Source organism: Equus caballus, chromosome 16 (genome assembly GCF_041296265.1).
Source record: "Equus caballus isolate H_3958 breed thoroughbred chromosome 16, TB-T2T, whole genome shotgun sequence".
NCBI lineage: Eukaryota > Metazoa > Chordata > Mammalia > Perissodactyla > Equidae > Equus > Equus caballus.
In genome coordinates, this window is record NC_091699.1 from 15,629,152 (window position 1) to 15,650,668 (window position 21,517).

At 59.2% G+C, this 21,517-nt stretch overlaps 1 protein-coding gene across 1 annotated transcript in view; it reads left to right on the top strand.

Moving 5' to 3' along the window:
• Positions 1–18,308, top strand: part of PLXND1 (plexin D1) — a 50,831-nt gene extending 32,523 nt beyond the window's left edge. The window contains exons 13-36 of the mRNA XM_023619930.2: positions 543–694; positions 1,562–1,661; positions 1,753–1,892; positions 2,648–2,815; positions 2,893–2,983; positions 3,225–3,488; positions 3,572–3,721; positions 4,570–4,684; positions 6,347–6,454; positions 6,550–6,662; positions 7,519–7,623; positions 7,873–8,003; positions 8,444–8,642; positions 10,645–10,791; positions 10,962–11,118; positions 11,976–12,079; positions 12,162–12,225; positions 13,042–13,076; positions 13,355–13,459; positions 13,973–14,136; positions 15,250–15,397; positions 16,500–16,640; positions 16,786–16,860; positions 17,117–18,308. Of these exons, the coding sequence (XP_023475698.2) occupies positions 543–694; positions 1,562–1,661; positions 1,753–1,892; positions 2,648–2,815; positions 2,893–2,983; positions 3,225–3,488; positions 3,572–3,721; positions 4,570–4,684; positions 6,347–6,454; positions 6,550–6,662; positions 7,519–7,623; positions 7,873–8,003; positions 8,444–8,642; positions 10,645–10,791; positions 10,962–11,118; positions 11,976–12,079; positions 12,162–12,225; positions 13,042–13,076; positions 13,355–13,459; positions 13,973–14,136; positions 15,250–15,397; positions 16,500–16,640; positions 16,786–16,860; positions 17,117–17,233 (3,093 nt within the window). The 3' untranslated portion in view covers positions 17,234–18,308. The remainder of the gene's footprint in view (positions 1–542; positions 695–1,561; positions 1,662–1,752; positions 1,893–2,647; positions 2,816–2,892; positions 2,984–3,224; positions 3,489–3,571; positions 3,722–4,569; positions 4,685–6,346; positions 6,455–6,549; positions 6,663–7,518; positions 7,624–7,872; positions 8,004–8,443; positions 8,643–10,644; positions 10,792–10,961; positions 11,119–11,975; positions 12,080–12,161; positions 12,226–13,041; positions 13,077–13,354; positions 13,460–13,972; positions 14,137–15,249; positions 15,398–16,499; positions 16,641–16,785; positions 16,861–17,116) is intronic.
• The last annotated feature ends 3,209 nt before the right edge of the window (positions 18,309–21,517 follow it).

Consider the following 21,517-nt stretch of genomic DNA (forward strand, 5'->3'; position numbering starts at 1 on the left):
AGCGGCAGTGGGGGTCTGGGGGAGAAGGTGCTGGTGCCGAGTGTCCCTAGCTTCTATGGTGAGGTCAGGGAAAGCTTGCCGACATGGTGGTACTGAGGCCGCCAATATCAATCAAGGCTCAGTTTCAACCAGAAGAAAGTCTCAGAGGAGGAATGTGATTGGCTTAGCCTGGTCAGGTGCCCATCCTAGGCCCAGTCAGCTGTGTCTGGGATGCAAGATCGTGTGGTCAGACATGGCTACTGGGAGCAGACCTCGGTGTCCCCAGGAGACCTCCCAAGTGTCATTGTCTCTGTCCATATGCACTCATGTCCCCAGACCCATGTGGGCTGAGTAACCCACGTGCACATCCTCACTGGCAGCCGCTGTGACCTGCCAGCTGACCAGCAGCCCCAGTCCTCTCGGAGCCTCCAAACCCTCCCCTAAGCAGTGGGTTTGTGTGGCCTCCCCCTGGGTGTGTGCACGATTGGAGAGGGCACCAAGCCTGGTGATGTCTCCACCTCAGGACCCCATTCACTTCCCGCCCCATCCCGGTCACTTGGCAGATCGAGCCCCTGAGTGGGCCCTTGGACGGCGGGACCCTGCTGACCATTCGCGGCAGGAACCTGGGCCGGCGGCTCAGCGACGTGGCCCATGGCGTGTGGATTGGCAGCGTGGCCTGTGAGCCGCTGGCTGACAGATACACGGTGTCAGAGGAGTGAGTAGCAGGCAGTCCTGGCGCTGTTCTGAGTGACCTCCAGCCCCGGCAGTGCCAACTGCAGCTCTGCCCTCCCCTCCCCTCTCTGCCATCCCACCCTCCTTGGCACCCTGCTGCTCCCCAGAAGTCACTTGCTCCCAGGTCTCCCAGACTTTGCTCAAGCTGGTCCCACCATGTGTCCTGCCCGTTTCTGCTCGGGACACTCTATCCTTCAAGTGTCCACTGCAGGGCCTGCTCCTCTGGGGAGCCGTCCATGTTCCTAGAACAGCCCTACTTCCACAGAATCCTTGCTCTGATAAAAAAAAATTTGCAGTTAAGAAAGCGTGGGGGCTGCTGGTGTGGTGAGAAGGTCTGGGCCTCCAGCCGTGGGGCCTGGCCCTGAGGGGTTCTGGGAGACACTCGTGAGCAGGCAATCAGCTGCATTTCCTTCCTGGAGGCCGTAGGTCAGGCTTACAGATAAGGCCATCCGTTTACCAGCCCAGCACATGCTTGCATGGTTGGAGAACTTCCACGTGCCCCGAGAACCATCTTAGCCAACGCCCTTGTCTTCTAGTTGCAGGACTGTGGGGAAGCCGTGGCAGGGGTGGTCTGGGGAAGAGCCTGGCACAGGGTGGTACTTGGGGGTCTCAGAGTGGCTGTTTTCCAACTGAAGGAAATTGTTTGGGTATTTTGATGTGGGTAGTACTTTGGGGTTCCCAGCCAGCCCCAGCTGTGAGTGGGAGGGGTGGGTGGCTGAGTGCAGGGGTGGGGACCTCACACACCCTCAGGGCGTAGGTAGTGGGATCGCTCTCGAGGGGAGAAACGGGCGGTGCCTGCCTGGCCCCCGGAATGCGCCCTGCTCCCCTGACCGAAGCTGCCTCCCCACAGGATTGTGTGCGCCACGGGGCCAGCCCCAGAGGCATTCTCTGACGTGGTGACAGTGAACACCTCCAAGGAGGGCAAGTCGCGGGAGCGCTTCTCCTATGTGGTAAGGGAGGCTGCGGCCCCATCCTGCCCACCCCTCCAGGCACGCGCGCAGGGGCTGGCCGACACCTGACCGCCTGCCTTCCTCCCCACAGCTGTCCCTGGTCCACTCCCTGGAGCCTGCCATGGGCCCCAAGGCAGGGGGCACCAGGATCACCATCCACGGGAGCGACCTCCACGTGGGCTCCGAGCTCCAGGTCTTGGTGAACGACACAGAACCTTGCACGGAGCTCGTGTAAGCCTCTGGCCCGGGCCGCCCCTTCCAGCGCAGAGAACCCACAGGCTGGGGGGCTGGGCAGTGGGGTGACTTCCTTGCACCATCACTCGGATCTCTAAGGGCTGTGTCACCTTGGCCAAGCCACTTTTCCTCTCTGAGCCTCAGTTTCCTCATCTGGTAAAACGGTACCAGTGAGTCGTGGAAAGTAATCTATGCCCAGCATACCATCGGTGCTCCATAAGTGACAGCTGTGATGAAAATGGTGATGACTACACACTGGCTGTCCCAGGGGTGTGTCCAGTGGCAGGGGTGTGGTCCAGAACCTCTTGGTGAAATACCCCTGTATTATGCACTAGCTGTATACCGAGCCCCTTTGATGGGCATTGCTGGGAGTACCAGGATGAGCCCAACACAGTCTTAGCCCTCAGGAAAAAGCAGACACTCCCACGGGAAAGAGGAGCATCCGGGGTCAGGAGAAAAGGCTGTGCTTTCAGAGCCGGGGCAGAGGCCTCCCCAGAGGCAGGAGCCAGGAGAGGAGCTCCGGGAAGGTTTCTTGGATGAGCAGGGATGGGGCAGAATTAGGAAGTTGGGGCAGGCTCAGAGGGAAGGGGAGGGAAGGTGTTCAAGTGGGGAGGATCCCTGAGCAAAGGTGAGGCAGCGGGTTTATGGAAACACCACTGGCTGGGGAGGCTCGTGCCCCGGGGCAACGGGGCGTTGGGCAGGGGCCTGCGGTGGGAGGTGGGGGCCCTCCTGACAACGCCCCGCCCTCACAGGCGCAGGGACACCAGCATCACCTGCATGGTGCCTGGGGCCGCCCTGCCCGCTCCCGTGCCCGTGTGTGTGCGCCTCGAGCGCCGCGGCTGCCTACGTGGCAACCTCACCTTCTGGTACATGCAGAACCCGGTCATCACAGCCATCAGTCCCCGCCGCAGCCCCGTCAGGTGAGACCCCCGCCCGACCCCAGGCTGGGCTCGCTCTCTGGGCCTGCAGGTGGGCTGACGGCCTGCTGTCCCCACAGTGGCGGCCGGACCATCACAGTGGCGGGCGAGCGTTTCCACATGGTGCAGAATGTGTCCATGGCCGTGCACCACATCGGCCGGGAGCCCACGGTGAGGGGGCGGGGCCCAGCGCGGGTGGGGGCGGCCAGTGGTCCTGCCTGATCAGGCCTTGCTCACCGTGTCCCCGCATCTCTGTCTCTCCTTATCTCTTCCCCTCTCTGTCTGTTTCTGTTTCTTGTCTCTCTCCTTGTCTCTCTCTCTCCCTCTATGTCTCTTTAAACCTCATTCTCTCCCCATTTCTCCATGTCCATCTGTCCATCCCCAACCTTGGACCCTGGCCCTCCCCGACCAGCTCTGCAAAGTTCTCAACTCCACCCTCATCACCTGCCCATCCCCCGGGGCCTTGAGCAATGCGTCGGCGCCAGTGGACTTCTTCATCAATGGGCGGGCCTACGCCGACGAGGTGGCGGTGGCTGAGGAGCTGCTGGACCCCGAGGAGGCACAGCGGGGCAGCCCGTTCCGCCTGGACTACCTCCCCGACCCCCAGTTCTCCACGGCCAAGAGGGAGAAGTGGATCAAGCACCACCCCGGGGAGCCTCTCACCTTGGTCATCCACGTGAGTGCCAGTGGGTGCTGGGCAGGAGGGCCAGCCTGGGCTCAGCCAGAGACCTCAGCGAGCACCGCCCTCTGCTCCCACAGAAGGAGCAGGACAGCCTGGGGCTCGAGAGGCACGAGTACCGGGTCAAGATAGGCCAGGTGGCCTGTGACATCCAGATCGTCTCGGACAGAGTCATCCACTGCTCAGTCAACGAGTCCCTGGGTACAGCTGAGGGGCAGCTGCCCATCACAGTGAGTGGAGGGGGCACAAGAGATGGAGGTGGACCTGGCCCCAGCCCTGCCCCATCTGCCCGAGTGCCTGCCCCTCGCCCAGCACATCGGAGCTGAGCATTTTCATGCTCAGTAGCTTAGGCGAGTGGAGCAAAGCAGAGCTTTACATCCTCACTTGACAGATGAGGAAACTGAGCCCCAAGAACTTAGTGACCTGTGCAAGGTCATAGATCAGCTCCAGCTAGACTTTCAGAAGCTGTAAGAAGCTGCCCCCATTCTACTCAGTGCTCCACCAAGAGTCTGGGCTGCCAGTCACCATGCAGCCGTGAAAGGGAGGGATGTAGGAGGAGCAGAGAGAGGGCCCAGACAGTGGAATCTTTTCTACACTGCACTTGCTTGCATGCCTCCTGGGACGGGGAGCTCATTCCCTCCCAGGCAGCATGTGCTGCCCTAGGACGGCTCTGACTGGGAAAACTCCCTTTCACCTGCACCCCAGTCCCAGTTCTGCCCTCTGAGTCCTCAGACCCCACCTGCGTCCCTGGTCCCTGGACAGCCCTACAGATTCTTGGGGACAACAGCCAGGACCTGTGAACTGCCCTGTCTCTGACTCCTGTGCTGCTCCTCCCAAGCCATAATCATAATCACAGCCCCTTGTATTGAGTCTCCCCTCTGTGGCAGGGCTTGGCAAACATCATCTCATTTAGCTGTCACAGCAGCCCCAGGTGGGCATGGCTAGCTCTGTGTTATAGATGTGGCATCTGAGGCTCAGAGAGGTTAGGTGACTTGCCCAAGACCACACAGCTAGTGAGGCGAGGAGCCAAGGCGTAAGTCTGGAGAAGTTAGACCTCCCTCCCCCCACCTCTGTGCAGATCCAGGTGGGGAACTTCAACCAGACCATTGCCACGCTGCAGCTGGGGGGCAGCGAGACGGCCATCGTCGTGTCCATCGTCATCTGCAGCGTCCTGCTGCTGCTCTCGGTGGTTGGTAAGGAGCCCCAGCCTTGTGGCACCTTGGAGGGCAGAGCTGCCCCTGCCCCTGCCCTTCTGCAGGTCGGCAGATAGAGAGAAGGCATAACGGGCTGGGGCGCAGCTGGACAAGGGCTTGGGGGTGGGAACAGCTTATGCATGCAGAGGAGGGTGAGTGGTGCGCCCCAGCCCCGACACCAGTGGGTTGGGGACCGTGGATGTGGGGGTGCACTGGCCCAGGCTGGGGCCGAGCGCCCAGCAGAGGGGTTTGGAACCTTGTTTTCTAGTCAGGAGGGAGCTACTGAAGGTCCTGCAGGGAGGGTTGCTCAGGGAAGATTAACCTACAGACTTGGTAGCTATACTGCTATTAAAACAGTGGCTATAGAAGCAGTATATTCCACATCGCAGAGAAGTTGGAACCCTGCTGCACTGCTGGTGGGATTGTAAAATGGTGCAGCTGCTTTGGAAACCGCTTTGACAGTTCCTCCAAATGTTAGGCACAGAGTTACCACATGACCCAGCAGCCCCGCTCCTGGGTGTCTGCCCAGGAGAAATGGAAACACGTGTCCACACAAAGACGTGTGCACGAATGTTCACAGCAGCGTTAGTCACGACAGCTGAAAGGTGGAAACACCCCAGATGCCCACCAACTGATGATGGGTAAACAAAATGTGGTCTCTCCCTACGCTGGAATATTATTTGGTCGTAAAAAAGAATGGAGTGCTGACACATGCTACAGTGTGGATGCACCTTGACAGCATCGTGCTCAGTGAAAGAAGCCAGATGCAAAAGACCACATATTGTATGACTGCATTTATGTGAAATGTCCAGAACAAGTAAATCCAGAGACAGGAAGCAGATTAGTGGTAGCCCGGGGCTGGGGGCGGGGGAGCGGGAGGGACTGCTATTGGTTATGGGTCTTCTTGGGGCAATAAAAATGTTCTAAAATTAGATAGTGGCAATGGTTGCACAGCCCCGTGAATATACTCAAAACCGTAGAATTGTGTACTTTAAATGGATGGATTGCATGGCGTGTGCATTATAGCTCAACAGAACTGTTTTTTAAAAAGTAAATATTCAACGTGGAAAAGTTTAGGGAAAACTGGAAGAAGCTAAAAGGAAAAAAATACCCATCATTAACCATTAACACCCTGTGTATTTTGGTATATTTCCTTCCAGTCTCTTTTCTTAAAATGTTATATATATATATGTATATTCTCTCCTCCAACCCGGAAAGGGATTATAATATAATACTGCTGTGTAATCTGCTTTTAAATGTTTAGTAATTCATAAATTACACCTCGTCATTGTAGAAAGAAGTGCAAATGATAGAAAGCAGAAAGAGAACAGAAATCTCCCATAATTCTCTCATCCAGGGAGAGCCACCGTCCGCCACTATTAAACACACATGCCCCCACACACTTCTATTTATAAGAACGGGACATAAAGCATTATTTTCCTGGCCGTTCCCCAAACCATTTGCCTGGGAGGACTTTTCAGCCCACTCGGGAGGGGCGAACGCGGGCTAAGGGCACCCGTCTACCTTCCCACACGCTGCTTGGAGGAGGCGGAGCTGAGGCCTCTCCCTCCAGGCCCAGGCCCACGCCCTGCATGCCGCTGTGTGCCAACAGTGCTTCCCAAAGGGCTTTCCAGCCCTGACCTGCCTCTCCGCTGCCCGCAGCCCTGTTCGTCTTCTGCACAAAGAGCCGCCGAGCTGAGCGCTACTGGCAGAAGACGCTGCTGCAGATGGAGGAGATGGAATCTCAGATCCGAGAGGAGATTCGTAAAGGTAGTGGCTGGGGACCACGTGGGACCATGGACCTTGGTTTTCCCATCTGGGGAATGGGTTCAAGATCCACTCACAGCCGCCTGCCTGTCCACCAGGCTTTGCCGAGCTGCAGACGGACATGACGGATCTGACCAAGGAGCTCAACCGCAGCCAGGGCATCCCCTTCCTGGAGTACAAGCACTTTGTGACCCGCACCTTCTTCCCTAAGGTCAGCCCACACCCTCGTTGGCCAGCCACCATGCCAACCTAGAGGGCACTTTTATGCAGATGGGAAAACTTAGCCAGTGCCGCATGGGCCCCTTGAGCAGTGCCAAACCTGCACACCCGCCCACAGCAGCCCTGTCACCTGCCCTCGCCTGCCAAGGGAGGGGCCCAGTTCCCCCCCCCCACTTTCCTTCTCCACTCACTTGATGTTCAACTGTCCATACAGAAGCCACTGCCAGCCCAAACTCTCCTCCTGGGGTGCTGGGCCTGCCTCTCCCCTTGCTGAAAGGGCCAGCAGAGGTGACCCAGGCTCTCCTAGGCCCCATGTGCCCTGCCAGCCTCTCTTGTCTCTGGGCCCCGTCCCAGCCAGGCTTCTCCACGTCCCCTCCTCCTGCCCGCTGGACTCTCTCCCATCCCTTCCATTCCTCTCACACTTCTTGCTGTTCCAGGGGCTGCTGTCCTGTCCCCACTGTCCCTAGCCTATCCAGAGTGTTTCTGCCGGTGGCCAGTGTCCTCCCCCGTGCCCTGTCCATGCTATTCTCCATGCAGCAGCCCAAGCTCACGTCATGGTCCCTGCCAGCCTCTCTGCCTCAGTTTCCCCTATTCCCCTGTGAGCTTCTTTTGCTTCCTCCTAAGCCTGTGCCCTCTTGCATTGCCATGCCTTGGCTCATGCAGTTCTGCTCCTTTTGTTCCAGGAAGCCCCCTGGGACCCCCGTCCCCACTTCTCTGGCCTCCTAAGGTCCCCTGGCGTGGCCTACGCCTCTCCTTCCTTTCTGTCCCTTTGCACGTGTTGAGCAGCCCTCACGTGCCAGTCAGGGGAGCTGGCGCCCTGCTGACATGTGGGTGGTCTGCCTCTGCAGTGCTCCTCCCTCTATGAAGAGCGCTACGTACTGCCCTCCCAGACCCTCAATTCCCAGGGCAGCTCCCCGGTGCAGGAGACCCACCCACTGCTGGGAGAGTGGAAGGTGAGTACCCCACGGGCCCACAGGGCTGCCTCAGGGCAACCCCGCCCCTCTCTGGGCCCCACTTTCTAGTTCATCTGATCTGTTGACCCTAATCATGGGGAGTTGGGAGGAATCTGTCGCTAAAAGATAGTGAGCTCTCCATCCCAGAAGGCATTCAAGGAACAATTGAGAGCATTATGAGTGCTGACTCCTAGGCCAGGCAGAGGCAGTAGACCTCTGTGTGCACCCCACCATCGGTTGCCCGCACAGATCCCTGAGAGCTGCCGGCCCAACATGGAAGAGGGCATCAGCCTGTTCTCCTCGCTGCTCAACAACAAGCACTTCCTCATCGTCTTCGTCCACGCGCTGGAGCAACAGAAGGACTTCGCAGTGCGCGACAGGTCAGACTGCGAGGCTCCGGGCGAGGGCAGGGGCCTGTTGGAGGCCAGACAGCCGGTCCTGGGTCGGCCTGGCCAGACCTAAGCCTGGGGCAGTTTGCAAATCACCATGCCCTCTGGGCAGCTGGCATCTCCCAACGTCAGGCTCTGGGTCTTGGGGCTCTGGAGGTCCTGAGGCCCTCCTGTTCCTCCCCTTCCTGGGCTTAGATGCCCAAGACATGAGCCCTCGGGCACGGTGGTTGCTATGGATGTTAGAGAAGGTGGTCCTTCCTCCTGGCGGATATCAGCCACGCTCACCTGTGGTCTGCCAGGCCCCGCCCACACAGGCATACCTGGGATCCCTGGGTCCAGGGATGAGGTGGCGCTGGAGCCCCCGCCACGTGGTATTCGGGTCCTGGGGCTTCACCGTGCAGCCAGTGCTGATGCCCCGTGCCCGCCCACAGGTGCAGCCTGGCCTCCCTGCTGACCATTGCGCTCCACGGCAAGCTTGAGTACTACACGGGCATCATGAAGGAGCTGCTGGTGGACCTCATTGACGCCTCAGCTGCCAAGAACCCCAAGCTGATGCTGCGGCGCACGGAGTCCGTGGTTGAGAAGATGCTCACCAACTGGATGTCCATCTGCATGTACAGCTGTCTGCGGGTGAGGCGGGTGTGGCCGTGCCCCCAGTGCGGCAGGGCCCAAGCCTTCCCTTGAGAGATCCGACTTCCCTTTATCCTCGCCTTATCTAGCCGGGAGGGATTGTCACGTCCTTCATGCAGATGCGGAAGGAGGGGCTGGGGGGCGAGGGCCAGGCTCAGAGGATCCCGTACACAGGGCGGGCCCCTGAGGCTCGGAGAAAGCCTGGCTTCCTGCGAAGGCTCAGAGCAAGTTTGAGGCGGAACAGAGGCTGTGTCAGGGGCTTTGTTCCAGAAGACTGTTTTCTCAGTCATCAAACCCTCCCCGGTGCACCTTTGGGCCGCTGCGCTGGGCTCAGGAGATGAATCAGACCCATCCCCTCCCAAGGCGTCTCCCAGGCACAGAGGAGGCAGATATGGAGGCAGAAATTAAAGCCCAGAGTGATAAATGCCATATGGCGGAGGGTTCAAGGTGGCTTCCTGGGCAGGTGACCCTGAGCCGAGACTGGAGGGCTTAGCAGGAACAAGCAGGTGAAGAGTTGCACACGGAGGGCGTTCCAGGCTTGGGGGCAGGTGGGCGAAGGCAGGGAGGAGGAACGTTGACGAAGGAACTGAAGGCCATCCAGCCGTCTTTCTGATGAGAGACGAGGCTGGAGAGGCCGGTGGGGCTGGTAGTCGGGGCCGCCTGCGTTCTGCCGGAAGAACGCCCAGTAGGGCTTTTCTGCAGAACAGGTGCTGCTCCGCCCGTGGTCCTGTCCCACTGCTTGCTGCCCTGTGGTGGCAGATGCCAGGCAGTCGTCTGGGAATCGTGGGAGAAAAGGCACAGGCCTGGCTGGAGCCCAGAACCAGGGCCTCACATGTCCTGGCTTGAGTCCTGTCTTTGGCACAAACCAACTGCGTGACCCTGGACAAGTCACTGTCCTCTCTGGGCCTTGGTTTCCTTCTGTCGTTTGGGGCCTCTGTCTCTGGGCCTGGGGCTTGTGAGGGCCAGGTATCTCACCCTTGTGAGAGCCGTGTGGCCGCTCCTGGGGGAAGGGGTGGAGGGGGGTGGAGTGGAGGAGGCTGGGCCTAGGGGGCCCTCGGGGTGCCCAGTCTCAGTCTCTGCTGGCTGCCTCACACTGGGCCTCAGGAAAGACCAGGCTGCAACAGGGGCCATAGGGGCTGCAGCGGACTCCGGATTCGGCTCCACTGGCCCTTTATGTGGCCTCGGCCAGGCTTCCCCTCGCTGCCTCTGTTTTTCCCTCCAGAAAATTGGGCATCAATGGCTCCCACCTACCCGAGCTGGAGAACTGGATCAGGAATAAGAGCTGGCATGCAGCCCTCATAATCTTTGCCAAATCTGCCTAATACTATTACAGACTTAACTTTTTCTTTAAATCAACTCACCATTTTTACCTAAATATTGACCCTAAATGAAACACCTGGGTCACTTGCTGTAACATGACCATGAAAATAGGCCGAAGGCCGTGGAGGGCAGCCGAGCCCCTTTCTGGCCACGTGCACTTTATGGAGCAGAGAGATTCGAGGGCAGGGGCTTTGAGGCGCTGGTCTGGATTATTTAAGGCCACATCTGTGTTCTGGTTCCACCTAAACTCACCTGGGAGGCTTAGCAAACATAGTCACAGGCTTGGGAGTCAGCCGATCTGGGGTTCGAGTCCAGCTCTGCTCCTTTCCCGCTGGGTGACCCTGGGCAGGTTGCTTGCCCTCTCTGGGCCTCAGCAGTGAGGGTGATACCCTGTACCTGGAAGGGTTGCTAGAATGATGAAATGAGTGTGCCTGCCCACAGCTGGTGGTGTTTGACTGTAGCATCTATGGAGACACCTTGGGGGAGCTTGGCTCCAGGATCTACAAGAATATTAAACAAGCAGCCTTGGAGGCGTTGGTAGAGGGCGGTAGTGAAAGTGTTACAGGTGGGGGCCACAGCATGGCCAGGGGCCTGGGGGCTGCAATATGGAGGGTGGGCAGGGAGGCGGTGGGGTTGGGCTGGGCCAGCTGGGCCTCACCCCGTGACGCCCTGTGCCCCCCAGGAGACTGTCGGGGAGCCATTCTTCCTGCTCCTGTGCGCCATCAAGCAGCAGATCAACAAGGGCTCCATCGATGCCATCACAGGCAAAGCCCGCTACACGCTCAATGAGGAGTGGCTGCTGCGGGAGAACATCGAGGCCAAGCCCCGCGTGAGTCGGGCGGCAGGGCGAGGGCCGGCCCCAAGCTGGCTGGGAGGGGGCCCCATGCCTGGAGGGTCCTGGCTCCGACGTGGCCCAGCCTCCCCAGCCGGCTGTCGCCTCGCCCGGGCCCCGCGGTGTGCTGGGGAGCACGCACTGACTCTCCTCCCCCTCTCGTGCAGAACCTGAACGTGTCCTTCCAGGGCTGCGGCATGGACTCGCTGAGCGTGCGCGCCATGGACACTGACACGCTCACGCAGGTGAAGGAGAAGATCCTGGAGGCCTTCTGCAAGAACGTGCCCTACTCCCAGTGGCCTCGCGCGGAGGACGTCGACCTCGGTGGGCAGGGGCGGAGGCGGGGGCGGCATGCCCTGGCGTTGGGCTGCTTCATTGGGAACCCCTGCTGTGGTCAAACACTCCTCTCACTCAGCAAATGCGCATTAGTTCTGGCACTGGGGACACAGGGACAATCAGATGAGGTGCCCATCAATAAGGAGCTCCTATTCTGGTGGGGAGTTAGATCCTGCTGTGTGAGCAAGCTGTGGGCAACAGAAAAAAGCATTCAGGAAAGGCTTCCCCAGAGAGGGGACACTGGAGTGGATTTTGAAGGATGCATAGGAGTCCTGGTCAGGCCAGGAAGCTGAGGCCATTCATTCTGTGATCACAGGCCTATCCTGATCACTTGGTCTGTGTCAGGCCCCGTTCTAAGCGCTGGGCTGTGATGGTGAACAGGCACGCGCAGCAACCATCTGTTCAGAGCTGGAAATGCGGGTGGCTCGCCCAGGCTGGCGTGCAGGGGGCAGGACGGGCTGTAAGATGAGGCTGGGCTGAGCCTGCCAGGGCAGAGCTGGCGCCTGAGGACGGTGGAGAGCTGTGGAAGGGATGTGGCCCTTCCACGTGTGGTGCCCCGTCTCATTGCATCAGCAGTAGTCACAGTAACAACCCAGAAGATGAGGACATGAGCTCCTGCTCTGTGCCACCACCTGGTACCTCACGTTGTGCCCACCACATGCTCTCCCCCAGACCCTTCTCCCCCTCCACATTTGACAGGTGGGGAAATAGAGGCTTAGAGAGAGGCCTGGCTTGCCCCAGCTTGCAGAGAGAGAGCAAGAGGCCTCTTCCTGAGTGGCCTGGGCCAGTGCTGCCCTCTGGCCGGTGCCCTGCCTGGGCCCTGACGCCCTGCTCCCCACCCCCAGAGTGGTTCGCCTCAAGCACCCAGAGCTACATCCTGCGGGACCTGGACGACACCTCGGTGGTGGAGGACGGCCGCAAGAAGCTCAACACCCTGGCCCACTACAAGGTGGGGTCCCCAGCCCCACCCAACCCCCACTCCCGCCTCCCTAACCTCTGACCTCTGACCTCGGCCTCTCCCCTCCTGTCAGATCCCTGAAGGTGCCTCCCTGGCCATGAGCCTCACAGACAAGAAGGACAACACACTGGGCCGAGGTAGCGCCGGTGGACGTGGGGAGGGCATCCAGTCCAGGCCTGGGCCCCTTCTGAGCAGCCCCACTAGGGAAACTGAGGCTTCCAGAGGCAGGGCTGGGCTGGACTATGGCCTCCTTGGTGGGGGCAGGGCCTGCAGCCAGGCTCCTCTGCCCCAGTACTGCTTGAGCAGGGCCCATGGCCAGGCCTCCTCAGGCTGGTTTCCTACGGGCAGCTGGAGAGAGGCCCCAGGAGGGTGGGATGTGGTTCCAAGAGGTCCGGGCAGCTGCCAGGCCACAGGGGAAGGCTGGCGTGCCCATCTGTGCTTTGGGCTGTGTCCCTGCCTCAAGGCTCCCATCCACACCCTCAGACACCCCCGGCCGAGCTGCCCAGCTCTCCGGCCTGGGGACTTGGCTCTTCTCGGCTCAGGGTCCCCTCCTGAGGTCAGCAGTGGGATCTGGGGGCTCTGCCAGCAGCCTGTGGGGCCTGGGTTGGCAGGAGCTCTGGGCCGGGCGGTGGAGCAGTGCCCTGTCTCTGTGACTGTGTCTCTGTTTCTCTCCCTGCTTCTCCTGTCACCTTGTGTGTGTCTTTCTGTCTCTCTCAATGCCTCCATCTTTGTCTCTCTGCCTCTCTCTGCCTGTCTCTCTGGATCTCTCTCTTACTTCTTTTTGTCTTTGCATTTTTCTGTCTCTTTGTCTCTTTCTCTCCACATGTCTCTTTGGGTCTCTCCATTTCTCTTGATTTCTCTCTCTCTCCGTTTTTCTGTCTCCATTTCTGTCTGTCTCTCTCTCCCCCCTCCTCCCTCCTGTTTATTTATCGTGGATGTTTTTCCTCTTGCAGTGAAAGACTTGGACACAGAGAAGTATTTCCATTTGGTGAGTGCATGGCCTCTGGCCCTGGGGGCGCCCACCCCTCAGTGGGTGTGGACTTGGCTTCCTGCGCCCCCGGACCTCTGGGGAGAGTGCTCCTGGGCCCTGGGAAAGACCGGCGGTGGGGGAGCAGGGATGGGACCCAGAATCAGCAGGGAGTCTCAGCCCTCATGCGCCACAAGGCATGAGCGGGGCCAGGTGCCTGAGGTCCAGGATGGGACCTCCCACAGGACGGCCGAGGGTGGTGCCTGGCGCCAGCGCTGACCGCTGCCCTGGCCTCTTAGGTGCTGCCCACGGATGAGCTGGCGGAGCCCAAGAAGTCCCACCGGCAAAGCCACCGCAAGAAGGTGCTACCAGAGATCTACCTGACCCGCCTGCTGTCCACCAAGGTGGGCCTGGCCTCATGTCCCATCGGGGGCGCTGGTGCTCCATTGGGTCGGCTGTGTGCACACGCCTGAGCTGGGACAAGAGTTCTTCCCCTGTGGGGCCAGATGGGCTCTGGGGCGAGAGGCTAAGGGGTCGCGCACAGCCATGAAAGGTGCTCGACAGAACGTCTGCACCAGCCAATGTAACAGAGAGTGCGGTGGAGGCCCAGGAGTCAGTGATGTCCCCAAGGCCACACGGCTCAGGTGGCAGAGTCAGCACCCTAGAGCCTACACCCCAGCCCCACCGATTCCCCGCTGTATGCCCCAGTCTTCAATACTCCTGTGAGGGAGGTTTTACTAACCCATTTCACAGACACAAAACCTGAGGCACACAGAGGTTAGGTGACTGGCCTGAGGCCACATGGCTTCCCCATTCACTAGCCCAAGAACTGCGGGCTCCCTGGAGCTGCCAGAGGTGCCCACTTACCCCTCTGCACATGGTCCTGGACTGACAGTGGCCGCTCTGCTCCCGGGCAGGGCACGTTGCAGAAGTTTCTTGACGACCTGTTCAAGGCCATTCTGAGCATCCGTGAAGACAAGCCCCCACTGGCCGTCAAGTACTTCTTCGACTTCCTGGAGGAGCAGGCTGAGAAGAGGGGGATCTCGGACCCAGACACCCTGCACATCTGGAAGACCAACAGGTAGTGGGCCAGTGGGGGGTGGGGGGCGGGCGGGGAGGGCTGTGCAGTCTCATTCTGTCACTGGGGGCAGCAGTGGTGCAGGGCCCTCAGGGCCTGGCCTCTCAGCCCACCTGCCTGGGTTCAGTCCCTATTTCGACACCTCCTACCTGTGACTTTGGGGCAGTGACTTAAGCTCTCTGTGCTTTTGTTTCCCCCAGCTGTAAAACCAGGGCTAGGGAGTCATCCACCACACTGTAAGAGTTAACTAGAAGCAAGCATTATATAAATTTTGCCCCTACCATCATTCTCCCCCACCTCTGTCACTTGGTCCCCGTCAGCTCCACGTTACAGATGAGAACACTGAGGCTCACGGAGAAGTGCCTGTCCAAGATGGCGCAGCCCTTGCAGTGGCAGAGCCGGGCCCAAACCCGCGTGATCTGACTCCCCTGCCCAGTTCGTAGCGCTCCTTTGAGGCATGTCCTAGCTTTTGGGGGTCATAGACCCTAACAAGTTGTTGGAAACCTCAGCCTGACCTGCAGAAAAAAATGCTGCAGACCCAGAAGTTTCTGTGCAGTTGCCGGGACCCTGGACTGCTGAGTCACTCGGTGGCCCTGGGGTGGGGGGTGTTCCAACCCTCTCTGGCCTCCTGAGGCCCAGGCCCAGGATCCAGGCCCGGCCCTCCCTCAGCCCTTTTGGCTGATGGTGGACTTCCTGCTGCCGTGTGAGGGCTGGAGGAGGGGCTGCGGGCCGCCAGGCAGGGCGGGGTGGGGGCCTTTTAATGAGAACCAGGACCTGGCTTGAGGCTCTTGCGTGAGAGCTGGGAGGCTCTGTGGGGGGTGGGGCAGGCCCCGGGGGTAGACTCAGGCCCTGCAGCTCCTGCCTCAGCCTCCTGCCCTGCTCCACTCAGGAAACCCGCTCCCAGCCCCGCTGCCACCCCAGCCGACAGCGATGGTCATCAACCCCATCTGTGGATGGGCACGCCGAGGTTCTGCCTTGTGACTGGCTCCACCAGCCTCGAAGGGCTGCCCTCTGGGCCTGGCTGCCTCTGTCCCCTGAGCACCCTGGGCGGCCACTTCCTCTGATGCCCCACCCACAGCATGGGCTCACACCGCCTCTGTTGCCCCCATCCCACAGCCTTCCTCTCCGGTTCTGGGTGAACATCCTGAAAAACCCCCAGTTTGTCTTCGACATTGACAAGACAGACCACATCGACGCCTGCCTCTCGGTCATCGCACAGGCCTTCATTGACGCCTGCTCCATCTCTGACCTGCAGCTGGGCAAGGTCACTGCTCCCAGGGACATGCTGCCCCATGACGGGGCAGGAGGAGGGTGCTGACGTGGGACTGAGCTTTCTGGAGGGGAGCCGAAGGAGCTCAGGGCTGGGGGATGTGGGATGAAGAGGGACACTCAGCCAGTCTCAGAAACTGGCACCTACAGTCGGAAACTGCATCGCTGCAGAGCAGCTGCACCCACCTCAAGGGTGGCCAGCGCCACTCCCAATGTTAGGCTGTAGAGCCAGGCCCGGGGAAGCCAGGGTGGACGTGGAAACCCTGCTCGGTCGGGCACAGCATCGTCTGAGAACCTGCCAGGCTCCAAGCAGCAGTACTGATGGTCGAGAGCCATCCAACGGGCGTCCAGAGTGAAGGGGTGGGCAGAGGGGAACAGGTGAACAAGCCCTCTGAGATGCACGCAGGAGGGAGATCCCCGAGGCGTCTGTGTGCAGGCGAGGATCCAGCTGGCTCTAGAGGGTGGAGAGGAGAGGGAGCGGCAGGGGCAGGAGGCGTGGACGAGCGCTGCTTGCTGTGGGCACTAACGCGATGGTCTGACTGGACTGGCCCCGCAGGATGGCGGGGACCTGGCCCTGCACTCAGCCCGCGACTTTCAGAGACAGCCCGCAGGAGGGGGAAAGTGCCGGCACTCCTCACATGCTGTCTCAGAAGGCAGGACGCTGTGACAGACAAAGGACGGGGAACGGACTTGGCACATTTTGCTTTCGGGCGTTGGAAACATGTGGGAAATATTCCACTGAGCCAGCAGTCAGGCTTCCAGAAATCTTAGCCACCAAGACCCATAACCCTAAGCAAGGATATAAACAGAACAGCCTGCGTGCGACAGAGAGCTGGCACAAAGCCCATGCACTTTTCCCCCTAGAAATAGGCCCCCCTTCAGGTCATCCTCCTGACAGTTCCCCCAAAGTAGGGCAGGGGTTCACTGTAAAAGGGCAGCAGAGGGAGGGGGCTGAGGAGCCCCTGGTCCAAAGCCGGCAGAGTGGGGACCTTTGGTGATGGGGCCATTTGTGTGGCAGGAGGGACGAGGGCTTGTCCAGAAAAAGAAGGATCTGTCTCGTCTCCACCCACCATCTTATTCCCTCCCTCTCTGCCCAGGATTCGCCAACCAACAAGCTCCTCTACGCCAAGGAGATCCCCGAGTACCGGAAGATCGTGCAGCGCTACTACAAGCAGATCCACGACATGACGCCGCTCAGCGAGCAGGAGATGAACGCGCACCTGGCCGAGGAGTCGCGGGTGTGGCCCGGGGGTCCGGGCTGGGCCTGTGCAGGGAGGGGGCTGAGGGGTTTGGTAGAAGCAGCAGGTCTGGGCTGGGCCTGGACTCAGTTCTGATCGTTGGGTTAACCACCCCTCCCAACTCTCGCCTTTTCTTTCCCTGTAGAAATACCAGAACGAGTTCAACACCAATGTGGCCATGGCAGAGATTTATAAATATGCCAAGAGGTATCGCCCGCAGGTGGGTACCCCTGGTGTGAGGCACTCACCCCCAGGGCCACGGCACCCCCATTTCAGCCTTTCCCACCTCCACCATGCTTGGGAAAACCCCAGGAGAGGTTCCCGCTCAAGGCTTCACATCCCAGGACATTTTTGTGTTAGGGGTGGGTCACCAGGAGTAGAAATCCAGGTGCTGTGTCCTCCCCCAAGATCTGCAGAGGGACCCACTGGGTCCAGGTCCCCAGCTCGTGGCCCAGCTGCCCCTGGCTTCCCCTCAGATCATGACCGCCCTGGAGGCTAACCCCACGGCCCGGAGGAGCCAGCTGCAGCACAAGTTTGAGCAGGTGGTGGCTCTGATGGAGGACAACATCTACGAGTGCTACAGCGAGGCCTGAGCCGCGGAGACAGTGGCTGCTGGCGAGGGCGAGGCGCCCAGCCCTCCGCTTCACTCTGTTCCCAGCGCCTCTGACTCCGGCTGGGAAATGACTGGACAGAGTCGGCTGTGGGGTGGGGGGGAAGGAGGGGCCTCTGAGCCAGGCAGAGGAACCCCCAGCTCTGGCCCCATGGACACCTCCATCCCTCCCACCTTCCCCTGCCCCTGCCTCCGGGATGGGGTCTCGGATGCTGCAGCCATCCCTGGTAATGCCCCCACCGACCACCCAGCACAGCCTGGACGGAGCCCCACTCGCGCTGCCACGGCCCACTGCTGGGAGTCCCGCCCCACGTGTCCCAGCGCTGACAAACGAATGGGGAGAAGAGGCCACCTGGCCCAGAGGCCACAGCCGGAAACACTACCTCATCCAACCTGGCGGAGGGGAGGCCTCCTCAAACCAGCCCTCGACTGGTTTCTGCTTCAACCACCAAAACCTTGTCTCTGTCCCCTCACCCAGAGAGGACCCTGGCCACACTGTTTCAAGCAGTGTCAAGTTTTTGTTGCTCCAGGGGCTACTGGTGGCGTGGGCAGTGCCCACTGCCCTTGGGGCGGCTCTGCGGGCTTTCCCACAAGCCGGGGAGGGTGGAGGGCGAGGGGACAGGTGCCGGGTGATCCTGGTCTCCAGCGGGGCACGGGGGCTAAGTTGCATCAAGGCTGTAGCTGGGCTACTTGATCTTGCTGGAAGTGTTTCTAAAGATAGCACCACTTTTTGTTGTTTTTTTTTAAAAAAAAGCTTTTATATATTAAAAAACTTATCACGCGCCAACTGTGAATAGCTGCCACTTGTGCAGAGGACCTGGGGAGGGGAACCGAGGGGCTCCCAACGCAACACTGGAAATGACTGTGCCAGAGGACGGGCAGGCCTGGCAGAGACCCCCCTTCGCCCTGAGAAAATCGCTGTTCTGATCCGGTCAGAGCGACCGTCTGTGGCTGACCCAGCCCGCGCAGGGACCGGCTCGGGGGCGCAGAGGCTGGGCTGGAGGAGGGTGGCCAGGGTGCTCTGGAACCTTCTTTATAATAAACGCCTGATGGGAAAACCTGCTGTGGGCTCCAGCCTTTGTCCTGAGACAGCTGAGGAGGGCGAGCTGTGCTAGCAGAGAGGAGGGGCGCCTGGCCTAGAACCCGCCTCAGCCACGTTTCTTCCGGGGTTTGGGCGGATGTCTGACTCAGCTTCTAAGAAGGCGGTCGGCGATGGGAGGGATCATGGGCCGCCTGCTTGCCGTGGGCCTGGCCCACGACTGACATGCCCTGAGCTCTGAGGGCACCCACCGGACCCCCAGGAAGGTGTCACAGCTTTTGTGTGTCACCTACCCCTGGGTGGGCCCTGCCCTAACCTGCTCACCTGTATTATAACAAGCCCATGAGGAATGTAATGTCCCCATTTCACAGGTGTAGAAACTGACTCTCAGCTTGGTTGAGGAATTTCCCCAGGTCACACAGCCAAGGAACGGCCAAGTGGGGACAGAAGGCAGGTTGCACAGGCCCCTCATTCCCATTCCATGCTTCCTCCAGGCCAGTCTCCACAGCAGCCCCCAAAATGTTTGGGGAGGTCCAAGGTGACTCCCCACAAAAGAGAGCTGATGTTTACACATTCACCCTGAATTTCTCATCAATCTTGAAAAATATGTATCATTAACCCCATTTTTTCAGAGGAGGAAACAGGCCGTTTCCCCAAGGCCAATGTCACCCTGGGCTGTGCCCAGTGGGGCAGGCTGTTCCTCACCATGGCCCAGGAGGAGGGTTAACCTGACCTGGGGTCAGCAAATACCACAGAGACCCCCGCCCCCCCAGCCCACCCAGCTGGCTGTGGGCCTGAGCTGGGGTGAGATTCCTCCCCGACCCCCCAGAAAAGGTCGTGGAGAACCATTTCCAAAATAGAATCAACTCAAGTTAGTTCTTTCCTTTTATGCAGGAAAAATAAGTGCACATACATTTATCAAAAGCGAGAACTAGGACAGAGAAATTCATACAATTTAAACAAAATCCCACAAATACCAGTTCTAGAATTAATGAGAACAGAAAAGTGAGAAGAGAAAAGTAAACAATTTTAAGCTTTTAAAAATAGCCTTGTCCTGTAGCGGCTTCTGGGTGGAGAGAGTCTTTGTCTTGTCAAATTTTCTATTCTGAGCACTGATCCCTTTTTATTAAGCAGCAGATTTTCTAATTTAAGTTATTGACACGTTTGATGGGGATTTTTTTTTCTTTTCGGTGTGATTCTAGAATGAATACATGTTTCCTGCAGAAATGTCAGGAAGTACAAAAAGCATTGAAGAAAATGAAAGCCACCCTCAGCACCCCTGGCGAGTCCCCGAGAACACCGTCTCAGATGGCGTGCCCGCGTGCCTGGGTGGGGGCTGAGAAGAAAAATCGGGAGCGGGGTGTACACACCATTTTGTCACCTGCCTTTCCCCCCATGCAACAATATGTCAGTAACATCTTTCTATGTCATTAAATATTCCACAGCCGGTTTTAATGCCTGATTAACATGCAATTCCTTCTTGAAGTTAGAAGTGCATTTTGCAAAGGGAGGAAATCTCTCGTTTCTGAGGTCATTTCTCAGTGCAGAAGGTGGCCAACTTCTGTGAACCACCCACAGTCCCCGTCGGGGGCCCTGAAGACTTGCCTCGCAGCTATGGGTGTCCCTTTGCTCTGTCTGAGGGTCACAGGAAGTGGAGACTTTGGCATCGTGTCCTCGAGCAGGGGAGGAGGCTGGCACGAGTCTCACGGTGCTAGATGCTGTGTGGCCTCTGCTGGGTCGGGGGGCCTGGCCCGCCCCGGCTCGTGGGGTGACATGCCCAGTGATAGCCCCAAGAGCCTGCCCAGGGTGCCTCCCACAGCCCCCAGCCAAGCCGTGAAAGGAGCAGAGGCAGAAACAGACCCTCTGCAGGAAGCGCCAGCCCAGCCCCCCGCCATCTGCTCACGGTGCCCCTTGGGGCCCTGCTGGCAGCCACATTACAGATACCCCAGGGAAGCTGTCAGCACAGCTACACAAAGCCTCATGTGGGACTTGGCGGGGGAGAGGGTGGGACTGAGGGAGGAGGGGCAGGAAGGGCACAGTCGGATGCTCCATGTCGGCCTGCCTCAGTTTCCCTTTGTGCCCCGTCTGCTGCCTTCCCAACTCCAGTCCAGTTTACCCCTGACTCCCTTCAAATTGACCCCTTCTTCTCTGCCCCCTCCCTGGCTCAGCTGTCACCGCTCAGCTGAACCATCTCTTGGGTGCCTCCTGACGGAGCTGAGTCCTCACGCCAGGAAATGGTCGCCAAGTATTCACCTAGCTGTGTACTCGACACTGTGGACTCATCACTGACCCCTTTCTACGTCCAATCCCTCCGCAAATCCCATCGGCCCTGCTTCAACATCTGCCCAGAGTCCACCGTTCCTAATCCCTCCCCCATGGCCACCCTCCCCCAGACCCTTGCAAGGGCCTCCTCGCCGGCCTCCTACTGCTGCCCGTGTCCCCCTGCAGCCACTTTGCTGCTTGCTATCCACTAACAGCTCCTTATCACAAGACAAAACCCTAAGTCCCTTCCCTGGTTTACAAGGCCCGTCAGGGTCTAGCCTGTCTACCCTGCAGCCCTTGTTGAGGTTATCTACTGCTGCAGGAAAAACCACCCCGATACTCAGTGGCCTAAGATGGCGATCCTTTATGCTGTTCATGCACATGCAGTTGGGGAAGGGCTTGGCAGAGAAGGCTTGTCCCTATTCCAAGTGGTGTCAGCTGGGGCAGCTCAACCAGGGCTAGAAGATCCAGTTGCAAGATGGCACACTCCTAAGGCTGGAAAATTGGTGCCGGCTGGTCAGGGAGCTCAGCTGGGGCTGGAAATTGGGGTGCTTCGGTTCCTTGCCACCGGCTGCTTGGGCTTCCCCACAGCGTGGTGGCTGAGTTCTAAGGGCAAGTATCAAGGAAACCCACACAAGAAGTAGCAGATGCCAGTCTCTGAAGGCCTGGGCCCGGAAACTGTCATAATGTCATTTCCACTGTATTCTGTTGGCCAAGCAATCACAGAGCCCAGATTCAAGGGACAGGGACCGAGACTCCTCCTCTCCATGGGAAGAGTGTCAGAGATGCTTTAGGAGCACCCGCCCTTGTCTCCTGCTACTGTCCTTCACTGAGCTTTAGACACATGGGCCTCCCTGCAGCCCCATGAGCCTGTCAAGCACGTTTCCACCTCAGGACCGTGGCACTTTCTCCTCCTTGTGTTGAGTACTGAGCAGTCATGCCCAGTAACCATTGTGGATGATCTCT